The sequence below is a fragment of the Zonotrichia albicollis genome, chromosome 2, assembly GCF_047830755.1.
Source record: "Zonotrichia albicollis isolate bZonAlb1 chromosome 2, bZonAlb1.hap1, whole genome shotgun sequence".
Classification (NCBI taxonomy): domain Eukaryota; kingdom Metazoa; phylum Chordata; class Aves; order Passeriformes; family Passerellidae; genus Zonotrichia; species Zonotrichia albicollis.
This window is the reverse complement of record NC_133820.1, coordinates 412,893-427,357: the sequence shown is the minus strand read 5'-3', so window position 1 is coordinate 427,357 and position 14,465 is coordinate 412,893. Positions and strand designations below refer to the sequence as shown.

General features: G+C 48.2%; 1 protein-coding gene across 3 annotated transcripts in view; it reads left to right on the top strand.

Moving 5' to 3' along the window:
- Window positions 1-14,465, top strand: part of EVA1C (eva-1 homolog C) — a 43,430-nt gene that overhangs the window by 17,953 nt on the left and 11,012 nt on the right. For all 3 annotated transcript variants that reach the window (XM_074529967.1, XM_074529949.1, XM_074529958.1), the window contains 3 exons: window positions 4,398-4,594; window positions 7,863-7,986; window positions 10,920-11,072. In XM_074529967.1, the coding sequence (XP_074386068.1) occupies window positions 4,523-4,594; window positions 7,863-7,986; window positions 10,920-11,072 (349 nt within the window). In that variant the 5' untranslated portion in view covers window positions 4,398-4,522. The remainder of the gene's footprint in view (window positions 1-4,397; window positions 4,595-7,862; window positions 7,987-10,919; window positions 11,073-14,465) is intronic.

Below are 14,465 nucleotides of genomic sequence, written 5' to 3'. Positions count from 1 at the left end.
TGCAGCACCAAACACCGGTCAATATCAGAGCCCTGCTTCTAATGGTGTTTGTAGTAGAGATTATCAACTATTCTGCTGTCAGTGCATGAAATGTCTTCCTTCAGATTCACCCAGCTGCCTTGTGTATTTTTAATGAGAGTTGGCACAGTTCTTCACAGAGAGCTGTGGGAGCTGATGGAGATTTACCGGATGGATTATCCTTCTGGGACTCCCACAACAATACGTGTGCTATTTCTATCCATTTTGCTCTAAAATAGATGGGTATGTCTTTAAAATGAGCTGGCAAATTTCTGTGCTAATGAAACTAAATTGAACGATACACAGAACTGGTGTTACTAAATCTGTGTGTGAAGGCCCAGTTCTGAGAACCTCCACAGCCTGTGGACTGCTCAGCCTCAGCCTCTAAAAATACTGCACTGCAAAGCTGCTGTCCTACCCAAGAGACATCACCTGAGCCAGTGCTGAGATTGCTTTTAGTGTGGCTGGGCACTGGGCTCACAGCCTGGAATGCTCTTCTCCCTGATCCTTGCATCTGGGGAGCTCAAACACACACAGAACTTTCTAAATTCCCAGATTCCAGTGCTTTTCAGCAGAAAAAAAAATTTGGATTTCCATACCTTTAGGTCCACTGCTACTCTTATTGTTGCTATTCAAAGTGATTCTGCCAGCTATAACCCCTTAAGAATTCTTTCTCATACAAAGAAATATGTATTTATTCTCTTATTCCAGTTTTGGGGTTTTTTTGTCAGTCATTTTAAAAATAATTTATCAGTTGTCTTTTCAGTGAAAAGCGATCAGTAGGGCTTTGTCCAGCTGCTCAGCCTCATTGTTTTGTGTGGTTCTCTGGTGCTGTGTTTTTCTAGTTGAAGTTCTTTGTCAAGCCGGTGGATGCTGTGACTAATTTGGCTAATTCTGGAAGAAAGGATTATGCCTGGATGCTGTGCTGGTGTTTGAGTCTCAGTAAAAGATTACAATGAGTGAGTGGTCTGGGTTAGACAGACAGTTGGGTGGGATGATACCTTCTGGCCTCCCAATAATGGGATCTTTTTGTGCCTGTGTGCTTTGGGCTTAACTTCTGAGCCAGCCTCTAATGTCTCGTGCATGATTCCAGATGCAGGGCACTCCATGCTTTGCCATGAATGTGTGTCCCGGATAAATGGGAAAGTGCCTGGTGGGGCTTTCACACAGAGTGTAGAGATGTTACTGGGACACTGCAGTAGTGCCAGGCTTCCTAATTTAGACAATTCTCATGGCAGTTAGCTTTTTTTGGTAGAGTTTCATATTGTTTTAAAGAGTGACATTTATTATTTCTGGAAAAAGAGGAACTTTAAACCCCTCCTCATTACAGAATGATACTTGGAAAAGTAACTGGTGCAGCTGAACACCATTTCCCCCTCCACTACCTAACCCAGAAAACAAGGAAATAAAAAACAATATTAGGTTTAAAACATTAAGTAACCTGAGGTTTTTTATAGGGTCTGGTTATGATTCTCTTTGCTCAGGGTAAGACACCCCAAAACTCACAAGTGTTCTGATTGCCCAGCCCAAGTGAACACAGAGCCATGGCCTCGCTGCATGCATGCTGGCTGCGCTCCAGCCCTCCCTGTGCCCTGCTCTTGGGGCAGGGGAATCTCCCTGGCCATCCAGGAGCTGGGGAAGGCTTCTCTGGCATGCAGGGGACCTGGACTGGAGGGCTGCTGTACTCCAGCTCCCGTATTTAGCCAGTAAAAGAAAGTTTTCCCCTAATTCCCAGCTAACTGATACTGATGGAGTGAACACAGTAGGAGAGAGCAGGGAGCTGCCCCAGGAGAGTTCAACCCTCCAATGCCCTCACCCTGATCACCATGGCTGTTAGTACTGGTATCAGAGATCACACCCGATTTCCCCCCAGCTTTACCTTGTTGTTTGGCTGAATTTGCTCCTTGTGGGAAAATGTGTTTCTGAGCAGAAGTCAGTAAGAGTACAGGGATGCAATGGTCTCAGGAGGGTGAAGCTTCTGCCAGGGGACTGCAGCCCACACTGCCCAGGGAAGGAGGAGAAGCAGCAGCTGCTGAGGAAACTGATGGGTGCAGGGCAGGCAGTGCCCACCATGAGGAGAGGGGACAGGAAACAGCCTGGGGTTTTTCAGAGAAGGGTGAGAGGAAATTGTGACTTTGGAGTGGGAGTTCTCCCTCAGCATGGGCTGTGAGCTGCAAAGGAACCGACTGCTCCATGCGTGTCTGTGTGTGCAGTAATGAAAAATGCAGCTTTACCTGGGCTGTCTTGTGAGATGAGCAACTCAGATACTGTGTCACCACTCCTCTTATCAGAGAACATTAGGTTTCAGCAATTTCCATTACTATTTTTATCCCTCATTGTGTGCAAATACACAAGGATTTTAGTGACAGCAGAGTCGTGTTTAAGCTGCTTGGAAGGCTGGAGAGCAAGGTATCTCATTTTCACCAGTCCATCTAATGTCATTTTTACAAGCGAACCATATTGCTCCGACAGAATCAGAGCAAGTTTTTTGTAAAGACATTTTCTTAGAGGATTGAATAGTTGCAATTGTTGGAGAAAGGTGCTTAGGTGCTGGATTAGGAATTTGCAGGATCAAAGTAGCAGTTAAGATGCCAGGGAACTCATCCAAATCACAGCATAGCTGATATTCTTTAGGGAATACTGGACTGTTTTGTATCCAGCACTCTTGGCCCCACGTAACTTAAAACCTGAAGAATTGAAATGATTGAACCTATTGGGTGGTAGCTGTGAGGGTGTGGGTGCCCACAGCCCATGCAGGGCTGCATGCCCTGGCCCTGTGGCCCCTTGTGGCAGGGGGTGATGCCAGAGCAGTGCCACAGGAGCCCCTCTGCAGCCCCGGCCACAGCGGAGTCACCCGGGTGCACCTGGGCGTCCGGCCCGTTTCCCTGGCACCTCTTGGGAGCAGCCTGACAGAGGAGGGGCTCTGGCAAGGAACTCCAGCTATTTGTGATCTCAGTTACACAGAAAATGAAGGGGATGGGTCTGCTTGTGGGCTTGGTTATTGCTTTTAACCCGTGAGAAGCTGTGGGGATTGCTGCCAGACCGGTCTCCTTGAGCTCCAGAGTGCAAATGCAGAGCATGACATTCATCCTGTCCCAGCCTGAGGTCAGTGAGGGGGAACTGAGCTACAGCTCTGCTGCCCTGGAGGTGCATCTGCCTGGCTCCTGTCCTGCCTGGGCTCTAGACAGGGAACAGGAAAGGTAACAGTGGAGCAGGCTCCTCAGACTCAATAACTGACAGGGAAGCTGGTTTTCCTTATCCAGGTGCACAGCTGGGGCTGGAAAAGATGCCAGGGAACTGACATGTCTGACCCATCCCTGGAAGTGTTCAAAGCAGCCTGGATGGAGCTCTGAGCAATCTGTTCTAGTGGAAAGGAGCAGGGGGTTGGAATTAGGAGATCTTTAAGGAACTTTCCAACCCAAGCCATTCTATGATTACATTATTTTCCTATCTTTTCCTAAATACTAATGTTTCTATTTAAAAACTTTTCTGAAAATCACTTGTCTTTGGGGAAAATTTATGAAGGGCAGAGGTGTGAAAATTAAATGGCATATTTTACTTAAAGGGCAAATTTTAATTAAATAAAAGGAGCGACCTTTTTTTCAATATTTTATTTAAGAAAACTAATTTTTGTTTTAACAGTACAAAAAATCTCCTGATTCGGCCACAACAAGAAATGTTCCCACAAGAAAATGTGAGGGGGTTTTTTCCTCCATTTTATATATATATATATATATATATAAGAGTGTGTGAAACACAGCTGCCCACGAGCCCAAAAGTGCAGCACATCCTTTTAACAAGACGTTAATAATAAGGAATAATACCTTAGGTAGCTGGAATGCAAGAGCCTGGCCCAGAAAACCCAGCAATGCCCTTCTGGCTGCTGCAGACACGCCCTGGCACCGTGAGCAGCCAGGGCTGAGCCTAGGGATTGTCCCTGCAACACATCCTGCTGGAGTGCTGGGGTGCTGAGAGGGCTCACACGCCCTGGCACTGTGAGCAGCCAGGGCTGGCAAGGGCCTGAGCCCTGGATTGTCCCTACAACACATCCTGCTGCAGTGCTGGGAGGGCTCACACGCCCTGGCACTGTGAGCAGCCAGGGCTGGCAAGGGCCTGAGCCCTGGATTGTCCCTACAACACATCCTGCTGCAGTGCTGGGAGGGCTCACATGCCCTGCCCCAGCCCTCGTGTTCCCAGCCCAAGTGCAGGGAGCACTTGGTCAGGGTGACCCATTCAGAGAGCTGGGTGGCTGCAGGCCAGACCTGTAACCTTGACTGCAGTGCCCTTTCCGGAGGCTGGCTGTGGTTTTGTGATTATCTAAGGCGCTTGTCATTTCCTGTGCTGGTGGTAACAGGCTGAATGTTTTCCATGTTTTCCAGGTTACCTCACGAAGCTGCTGCAGAACCACACGGCCCAGGCCTGCGACGGGCAGCACCTGAGCCTGCACTGCCCTCGGCACTCCACCATCAGCGTCCAGTCAGCCTTCTATGGGCAGGACCCCCGCATGTGCAGGGCTGGGCAGCCTGGAGCCAGCATGGCAGAGCCCAGGGACTGCGTGGCGCCCACCTCTCTGCAGGTACCACATGTTGTAAATGTTCTCAAGGTACACAATGGTTTCCCTGCCGTTTCTGTGCAAGTGTTCTCAGCCTGGAACGAGACAGCTCTGTAGCTATGACACCACCCAAAGTGTTACAGCTGGAAGGGTTTGTCTGGACAGCAGGGGATTACCACGGGATTGTGAGAGCTTTGGAGATTGCCTTCCATTGTGCTGAACCTGGCTTTGGAAACCCCATTCCTAAAGTTCCCTTAAACAGTCTGCTCCTTTCCCTTCAAGGGCTGCCCATGACTGAGCTGACCAGTCCTAATCCATCACACAGGCCCTCCTTGGCCCCAGGGGAGGATACAAGCCCTGGACAGAGCAGAGTTACAAATCCAGCTAATAAGATAAGATGACATGCTGGGTGGCATTTGGCTTGCTGCATGCCTGTCTTCCCTCACTGCAAAGGCACAGCAACAGCTAAACAGCAAATCCAAAGAACTTCTGCAGATACCTGCATTTCTGTGTCTGCCTGATTTGTATCAGCAACATCCTATGGCTTGTTTGCTGGGCCTGCTTCAGTATAACCTAAAAGGATTTATACTTCATCAATTATTACTTTCTGCTGCAGAGACTTTTGTAACAAGGTCTGACTTACCCTGCTGTCAAAAGCTTGCTCCATCTTAGTGAAAAATACCCAGTGTTGTTCCAAATTCAGTAAATCCTTGCAAAAATGAGTAGTCAGTGGAATTGAACATGTTCTGTTTGTTAAACTTGTAAATGCTTTACAGAAGTTTTGATGGAGTTTGCAGCTCCGTTTCTGTCTGTAGGGCACACGTTCCTTCTTGACATCAGGAATGTCTGTTCCCACCACCACTGAGCTGAAGGGTATTATGAAGAGGTTTGGCAGTAAAATCCTCTCTGTAGAAACAGTGTTAGTCAGTTTTATAAGTGTGGCTCACCCATGATGTACTGCAATTTTTGAGGACATTCCAGACATGACCTGTGGGCCATGTGAAAGTACATCTATCCACCAAAAACAGCAGGCCAGATGCATCCTTAATGTTATATTGCTGGCTGCAGTAAAGTGGCACCAGCTATTATTTTGGGCTTGTGAGTGCCTTTGTGAGGTCTCCATGGGCAGCTTTTCCCCTGGAATATAATAAACACAGCATGGGGTAACTGTTCTATAAACTACCATCATCATTTGGGCACTGGGGCTGATCAGAGGCAGGAAAGCATTTTGGCAAGGCCATGAATTTGTGTCAGATACAAATGCTTTGCATCTCAGGGAGTTCCAGTTCTGTTACATCTTGTAAAGTGATTTCTTAGAAAAGAGCAGCAGTGACCTCATGCCTCCCTCCCTTCCCTTTGGAATCTGCAGTGTGCACAGCAGCTGATGGGGCCCTGTAGCTGGAGGAAGCACCACAGGCACTCTGTATGCCAGAGAACTCTTGTCAGAGGGCTCATGCAAAGCTGGTCTGGCTGCAGACAGCGACTGCCCCGTGCTATTTTGGAATCACTGTTTGCTTTTGTGGCTCTGCACAGCATCATGACAGGGCTGCTCACATTAGGCAGCAGAAAACACAAACAGATGCACAGGAGATGATTCAGCTCAGGTGCAAACAGAAGGCGACTCAGCAGGGGACAGCTATCTCTATTTACTAAAGATGTAACTCCGTTTCACTGGTCCCTTCCAGAACTATCCCAATCAACGAGGAGTTATTTTTTCTACTTGCAACTCTGTAAAAGGAAAATTGACTGACAAAATAAAGTCTGCTGTGCTTTCCTTCCCTTTTAAACTCTTTAGAGTGCATTTAATGCTGAACTAGTGTTGGATGCATGTCCTCTCCCCCTGCCAATGGGAGCTGCAGGGTCACTGCACTGTGCTGCCAATGTGTGTCACTGCTGCTTGGGAGGGAAGGTTTCCAGTGATGACACAGAGGCCCAGCCACTGCCAGCTCTCTCAGCCTGGAAACAGGAATGCAGCTTGTGCCACCACAGTGGGAAATTTGTCATTTGGTCTCTTGGTATCACTGGGACCTCTTCTGATGAGAAAAAAAGCAAAAATTCCCATAGATTTTGAGTGACTACCTGAAACTATCAGAATGGGTTATTACAGTTACTCCTGCTAAGAGTGGGGTGACCTGGAGATAACAAACACCCTCCTTTGTCACAGCCTGCTGGGATTTTAAACACTGTGAATCCTGTGTACAACCACACAGACTATCCAGAAACAGTGTCAGAAAAGCCCTCCTTTAACTGAGTTCTGGAGGCAAATAAGAATTCCTAAATGCACTGCTGCATTTAACCTGGGTGTTTTTAGGTGTTTGGCTTGTGGCTGTGTTAAAAGCTGGACAGACTGGCCCTGGCAATGGTTTCATGTTTTCTGCAGCTGCAGCTCCAAGAGCACAGCTGGAGTGGGAGCACCAGTGTGAGCAGTGCAGGCACTCAGTCCTTTTGCCACACAACACTTTGTGTATGACACTGCTGACCTGCTGTGCTCTGCTGCCACTCCCAGGGAGGCTGCACTGTCAGGACCAGGATCTGTTGCTGGGCCAGTGAATTTGGAGGAGATATGACCTTAGAACAGCACTGAAAACACCCCACAAAACCAGACAGGGAGGCTGAGGATAGACTTGCACACCTGTGCTGTCCAACCACACCAATTCTGGAATTTGCTGGTGCCAAGTCAGGTGAATACCTGATAACGTGTGTAACTGCAAGCCAGGAGGAAGTGTCCCGTAGGCAGGATGTCCTACACACGGCTTACAGCTTGAGTGGCACCTGTCACTAGTCAGACTCTTCCAAGTGAAGGTTATTTACAGAGCGTGTTCAGGCCCATGGAAGCACAGCAAGAAGTGGTTAAGAAGACATCCTTTCTGTTGCTTTCCCTGGCCATTGCACTCCCATAAATGTGCCCAGGAGTGCCCCAGTGCCTCAGGTGTGACAGCTGGGGCTCTGCGTGTCTCCCTGTGCTCTGGCTCTGCACTGTCGAGGCTGGGGTGGCACTCAGGGCACCTTGGCAGCCTCCCCAGGGGCAGAGGGAGAAGTGACAAACACCAAGTTGGTGACATCCTCATGTGCTGTGAGCGTGGCTGTGATGAATGGTTCCCATAAACTTCCCATGACTCCAAGCCCAGCACAAGCTGTGGCCTGGATCCAATGATGCAGATGTTTCTTGCATGTTTATAGCCTAAAAGCTGTGATTTCTCTCCTGTGTAGAACAAAGTACAACTAAGTGTTTTCATTGCTGTACAGCTTCATACCTTGTTGTCAAGACTATCCTTTTTGCCCATTGTTCTAGAAAGTACTGGATGAATGCCAAAACCTGAGATCCTGCCAGCTCCTTGTCAATAGTCGGGTTTTTGGGCCTGATCTGTGTCCAGGGACCACTAAATTCCTCCTTGTCTCCTTTAAATGCAAACCTAGTAAGTAATCTTTATCAGGAAAATGTGTTTTTCTGCGTGTTTTGTTGCTTGTTTGGGTTAAAATGCCTCTGCACAAGGCTTTGCGTAAATCCATGTGAGGTTTTGGGGCTCTTGGATTGATAACAAATTGTTCTTTTCTACTTTAGCTTAGCTGTCCGTTGTGTTTGCAGCTTCAGGGTGCTTTAATGAGCAGTGCAGTTTGGCAGGGGCAGGTGTCAGACATCAGACTAGAAAGGAAAAATGTTATGGAAATTATTTTCAGTGACATAGCAGTGATAATGTCATATCAGAAAGAGCTGAGCAGCAAAACCACGTGCTTGGGCTAAGGATCCAAATGAAGAAGGTATCCTAGGGAGGAATATGCAAAAAAGACTTAAGGAGCGGGGCCCAAAGCTTTCAAAGATTGAAAAATACCTCCTGTGTATGGAATAATGGCCAGAAGATACATGTGCTGACTTGGGTAGAGGCCTTTATTGTAGAATCACCTGTGCTCTGTGCAGGTATTCCATGCTGAATGTGAAGGGACAAATCCTGCCTCAAAGGGAATCCACTTGGTAAACACGAGGAAGGGGAAGGACGATTAAGATAATCCCGATGAGGTTTCCCCTCCTGGTGGTTTGTAATCGTTCTCATTGTTGCTGTGGTATGTGAGAACGAGCTCCAGTAGCCCGGGGGTTCAGCTCTTCCCTGTGAATTCCCGCTGTGGCTGCAGCGGGTCCCAAAGAAAACAGCTGGGGGATGATTTATGGGCGGGTTCGCCAGCCAACACAGAAACACCGACCTCAGAGAAGCACGAAGGGGTTTGCTTTGATCAGGGCACTAAGACAGATATCGGGGTAGGACAGGAGCAGGTGGCAAGCAGACTGAAGGGCCAGCTCACCATGGAAAGTGGAAGCCAGAGCAGAGAGATGGAGTGGAACAGGCAGATGTTACCTTTGGTAAAGCACTGACTCAGGAACTCCCAGGGAGATACACTGGGACAATCATTAGGGGGGAAAAATGCATGAATTTAACATTTTCATTATCTGTTTTATTATATCAATAGTTTAATAGTTTTTGTATATTGCAATTACAATATTGTAGATGAATAGTCCATTATTAATAGATGGATTTGAATATCATAGCAGTGTCTGTGTCATTAGAAATCTCTTTTTGCTAATCAAAAGTGAATTGGGACCCTGTTCATTACTTTCAGAAGCTGCTCAATATTTTTTCCCGTGGGAGATGAGCTTCTTTGAGTATATAGTATTTTCTGTGATCTGAATTTTTAAAAAGCTGGTCAAAAATGTATTCAACAGCAGCTGCTGCCTTCAGAATTGAGGACTAGTCCAATTCCAGTGTAAATGACATGATTTTTAGTGACAGGAAACTGACATTTGTGGGTAAGATACCAATATTGTTAGTCTTGGCAGTGGAAAACACCCTTGCTCAGGAAATCCCTGCAGGATAACTTCAGGTATATTTTGCTGTCTCCTTGCCTTCAAGTGGGCACTGAAGCAGTTGTGTAAATCACTTGGGTTTTCAGCTATTTAGAATTATTGTTGCCATGTCTTTGCAGAGATTTATGTTGGGCTCTTCTCCTTGCCTGGTACCACTTGGGGTTGTACAAAATTCCACAGCCTCTCCAGCAGAGCCAGGCAAACTCAGGGTCCAGCTGCAGGCTCTCAGTCAGTCCTTGGGCACAGACCCCAGGTTCTGGCCTGTTTATGTGTGCACAGCATGGCATGTGCTTCTGCAGAACTCACAACCTGCAGGAGCTCAAGTATTTTTCAAAATGTTTCCAAAAATGTTTTCAAAATATTTTTCAAAATCACTTTTTTACACTTAAGCTCGTGGCTGTTGATGAGCTCGAATGGAAAACATTGGACTTTTACCAGGACCATGAACCCATTGTTTTATCTGTTCTGTTCTGGATGAAACAACAGAGTTTTCATTCATGAGTACATAGGAGGTTTTTCTCTCCAGCTCCCAAAGAACCAGCATCCACCCTTCACAATAACAATGAGGTTTCCCTTTTCTTCTGCTCAGCTCAGGAATCTCCTTTTCCTGTTTTCACATTTTTGAGGACAGAAAAACTGGAGGAGAATAAACTCTTCCCCCCGACCTTATCTGCAGTAGAAAGGGCTGGCACCACAGCTCAACCAGAAGGATTTAAGAAGGTGGAGTGCCACCAGCAGAGCGGCTGCTCAGGCCAGGAAGAGCCCTGGTGGCCAGGTGGCAGGTTCAAAGCAGGGATAAGCCATAAGGGTGAGCTCAGTGCCTCCCCACCTCTGCTGAGGGCGCTGCCAGGGTGCCTGTGCCAGCTGAGCAAGGGAGGGGGATTATTTCAGGCTCCTAATTCACATCACCTTGCCAGCCAGACTGAAATGAGCCCTTGCTGGATGGTGCCACCCAGGGAAGCACAGTGGCCTTGGTGGAGCAGTGCAGGTACAGCTGAGAGCACTGTGGGGCTGGGATGGGGACCTGTCCTGCCATTGTCCCTGCCATTGTCCCTGCCATTGTCCCTGCCATTGTCCCTGCCTCGCCCAGCGCTGTCACTGAGCGGTGCCAGGTGACTGAGGCATGAGCAGAATGCAACAGGGTCCCCAGGAGAGACAGGAGGGAAGGGTGAAGCTTCTCTGGCTGAGCAGGAGTGCAAAGAAAGCCAGGAAAGCAGGGAGGCTGTTTCACTGTTTCACTGGGAAAGGAGATTGGCAAAATGAGGGTTTTCTGTTCTCTTCAAGATGAAGCCACAGGCCCTAGATGGTCACCTGGGCACAATTCATTTGGAAGGAGCTCTCTGCTCTTGACTTTGTGTCTGGCTGCACAGGTGCCACGTGCCACTTCAACAGCATTTGCAGGAAAGCTGTTTCTGTCCTGCTGCTATCTGCTATTAACAGCCCAGCCATTTAAATTGCCTCACGCTATCATATTGCTGTTTGCTTCTACTCCAGCTGAATACAAAACCAAATCAGCATGTGAGAACCAGGAACTGAAGCTCCACTGTCAGGAATCCAAGTTCCTGATCATCTACTCGGCCACCTATGGCAGATGGGCACACGAGGAGAGCGTCTGCTCAACCCAGGCGGAGCACTCACCCCCCTTTGGTATGTCTGGGCACCACCGAGGGATTCTCCAGGCAGGAGCACAGGGAACAGCAACACAGGGGGGCAGAAACTGCAGCTGCAGCAGCAATGGTGTTCTGAAAGCATCTGTGATGGAAAAGTGAGAGAGATTGTTTCTGAAACCCAAGCAAATGGCCCAGTATGAGGGATGAACATAGGGTGAGAAATGCAGCAAAGTAATGCTGTAATTAACTATACTTTCATATAGTTAATCAGCTCTTATTATGATTAGCATCAAAAACTAGTTCCCTTGCCTGTCGTGAATTTAGGTGACAAATAATAAATATCAGCTGTTGGTCTCTCTTCTTCCTCCAGCTTCTGACAATGATCAGGTGACCTGAGTGTCAGGATTCTGTGTGTTACTGCTCCTCGTTCTCTGATCCCTGTTTGTGCCCGATGTTCCCTGCATTGGCTGCAGACTGTACACACCTGAGTGTCAGGATTCTGTGTGTTACTGCTCCTTGTTCTCTGATCCCTGTTTGTGCCAGATGTTCCCTGCATTGGCTGCAGACTGCACAGCGGGTCCCTGGGGCAGCATGAGCAGAGCCCAAGGCTGTGGTGGCACACTGGGGAGTTAAATGTCCCTGGGACTTCTCTCTGGCACCCAGTCAGAAATGTCCTGTGTACCTAAGTCTAACTCAATAACAGGTTCAGTGTGACAGCAAGGGCACAAAGGTAACTTTGCACACCATGAGAAGGCCAGCAGATGAGGGTGCTGTTCCAACCCCTTGCTACCACACAGGGAAGGGCTTGCATGGCTGACACCAGCCCTGTGCAAAGGCTTAACATTGCTCCTTAGAGACATGCTTTACATGCCTATGACAAGCATCTCTGAACATAAAGAAGAGATCAATAATTCATCTTAAGAGCCTTTTGTCTGCAAGCCAATGTTTCTATTTAGTTACATAGATGCTATTAGAAATTTATTGGCTGAAAATCACAATCTGTTGTTAGACAAGAACCTATTTAATATTGCCAGGTCTGTGTTTCACACCAGCTCTCTTGAGCCTTCACACAGACTTAGCTGTGCCTGTCTGTCCTGTGGAGAACATTTCAGCAGGTCTCTGACAGGCCCCACACCCCCTGTGACAGTGGCATTAACAGGTGACACAAGGCAGGGCAGAGCCTCTCTGATCAGGACAGGCTGCCACCACACTCGTGTCTTGCACTTCACTGACCTCTCAAAATCCCTCCCTTGCCTCTAATGCCAGTACTCACAGTCCACAGATCAGAATTCTGCAAACCTTTCCTAAGGATAAAGTTTCCAGGATAAAGAATCTGCAGGAGCAGCAAGCTGTGCTGTGGCCCCTGTGCAGGAGCAGCTGTGCAGCAGCACCCTGGCTGGCACTGGTTCTGAGCTATGGAAAGCAGCCTAGGACAGCAGGAGAGAGCATAAAGCCTGAGACAAACACAAAGCAGGTCTGCAGAAGGTAGATCCTTGTACAGATTTGCTACTGCTTAGTGCTTGGCCTCTTCCTGTGTGGTACCAGGGACTTTCTGCAGGAATTCTGTGGAATTTCCAAGAGCCCCTGTGTGGGGTGGGAGTTCACATTCAGTTATCACAGAAATTTGGCACTTAGGAGCCAGACCCAACTGGCTCCAGATCTCTCTGTCTCGAGCCTGAATCTTATTTCTGTGGTTGTGTAAGCACCTACAGATGTGAGTGGGTGCATGATTAGATTTCTGCAATGACTGTGTACCTTTCTCTCAGAGAAAACAATGGTAATTTCAATGTAATGACTTGGGACAGCTCTTCCCTCCTGAACCAGAACCCATGCACACATTTATGTTTGCACCAAAAGCTGAAGAGCTCCAACACACATCCATTATTGTTTCTGCTCACATTAGTGCAACTCAGCCCAAGGGCAGCACTTAGGCCATTCCAGTTCTTTCTGTGCATCCCACAGAAACTGTGAGGTGACTTTTGTGGCACTGTGCAGAAGAGAAGTTACCCACAGGTCCCAGACAGGCCCAGAAAGTCTCTGGTGAGCTCCAAAGGTTTGCATCTCTCCATACCTGACAGGGTCCTGCCAGATGCGCTGGGTATTGATGGGATGCTCCTCGAGATGGTGGCTGCCTGCAGGCGTGTGTGATAGCAGGGACAGACGGCAGCTTTGGGCTGGGACAGACAGACAGCAGCTTGGGCTGGGACAGACAGACAGCAGCTTGGGCTGGGACAGACAGACAGCAGCTTTGGGCTGGCACAGACAGACAGCAGTTTTGGGCTGGGACAGACAGACAGCAGCTTGGGCTGGGACAGACAGCAGCTTTGGGCTGGGACAGACAGACAGCAGCTTTGGGCTGGGACAGACAGACAGCAGCTTTGGGCTGGGACAGACAGACAGCAGCTTGGGCTGGGACAGACAGCAGCTTTGGGCTGGGACAGACAGACAGCAGTTTTGGGCTGGGACAGACAGACAGCAGCTTGGGCTGGGACAGACGGCAGCTTTGGGCTGGGACAGACAGACAGCAGCTTTGGGCTGGGACAGACAGACAGCAGTTTTGGGCTGGGACAGACAGACAGCAGCTTTGGGCTGGGACAGACAGACAGCAGCTTTGGCTGGGACAGACAGACAGCAGCTTTGGGCTGGGACAGACAGACAGCAGCTTGGGCTGGGACAGACAGACAGCAGCTTTGGGCTGGGACAGATGGGTTCTCAAGCATTGCTGTTCTGTGAACCACCTTTAAATCAGCTGGCAGATTTTCAGAGCTTTGCTTCAAAGGGAGCCCAGGAAAACATTTCTTTGCCACAAAGGATCTTCTCCATACAGGAAATAAACTGTATAAATCTGTCTCTGCTGCAGGAGTGATCTGTGTGCCCTTGGGCACTTGTAGGACCCTGAGCCTCCACCTTTAGCATGAGTATCTGCTCCTGCAGCTGGTTCTCTGAGCCAGTTTGATGGTAAAAGCCAGTTTCTGCAGCTGTCCCAGTGCCTGGCACTGTTAAACCTGCACAGAATCTCCAGCCAGCAACTTTCCTGTTTTACCAAGACTATCAAAAACTTCACAAGAAATTTCTGGGTGTGGTTCTGGAGCAGATGGTTCTGCCTAGAGGAATCCATTGTGCCCAGCCCCAAAGCAGGAAACCATAGCAGTTTGTTCCTGTGAGAATTGCTGCCTTTTCTGACCCATTATCTCTTTTATATTTGTACTAACATGTGCAGGAGGAAACAGAAAATTTATTGGTCAGAAAAAGTTAAAGAATTGTGCCAGAACAGGTTACCATAGAGAGCACCAGGAAGATTCAGGTCAACAAACACCTCTCAAATAATAAATTACTCTTGTTAATACGTGAAAATACTTGAAAGAAGGCTTGGTAGCCAGTCACATCCAGGTTCAGCTTGCAAGCCAGAACACAGCAACATCCTGCCCAG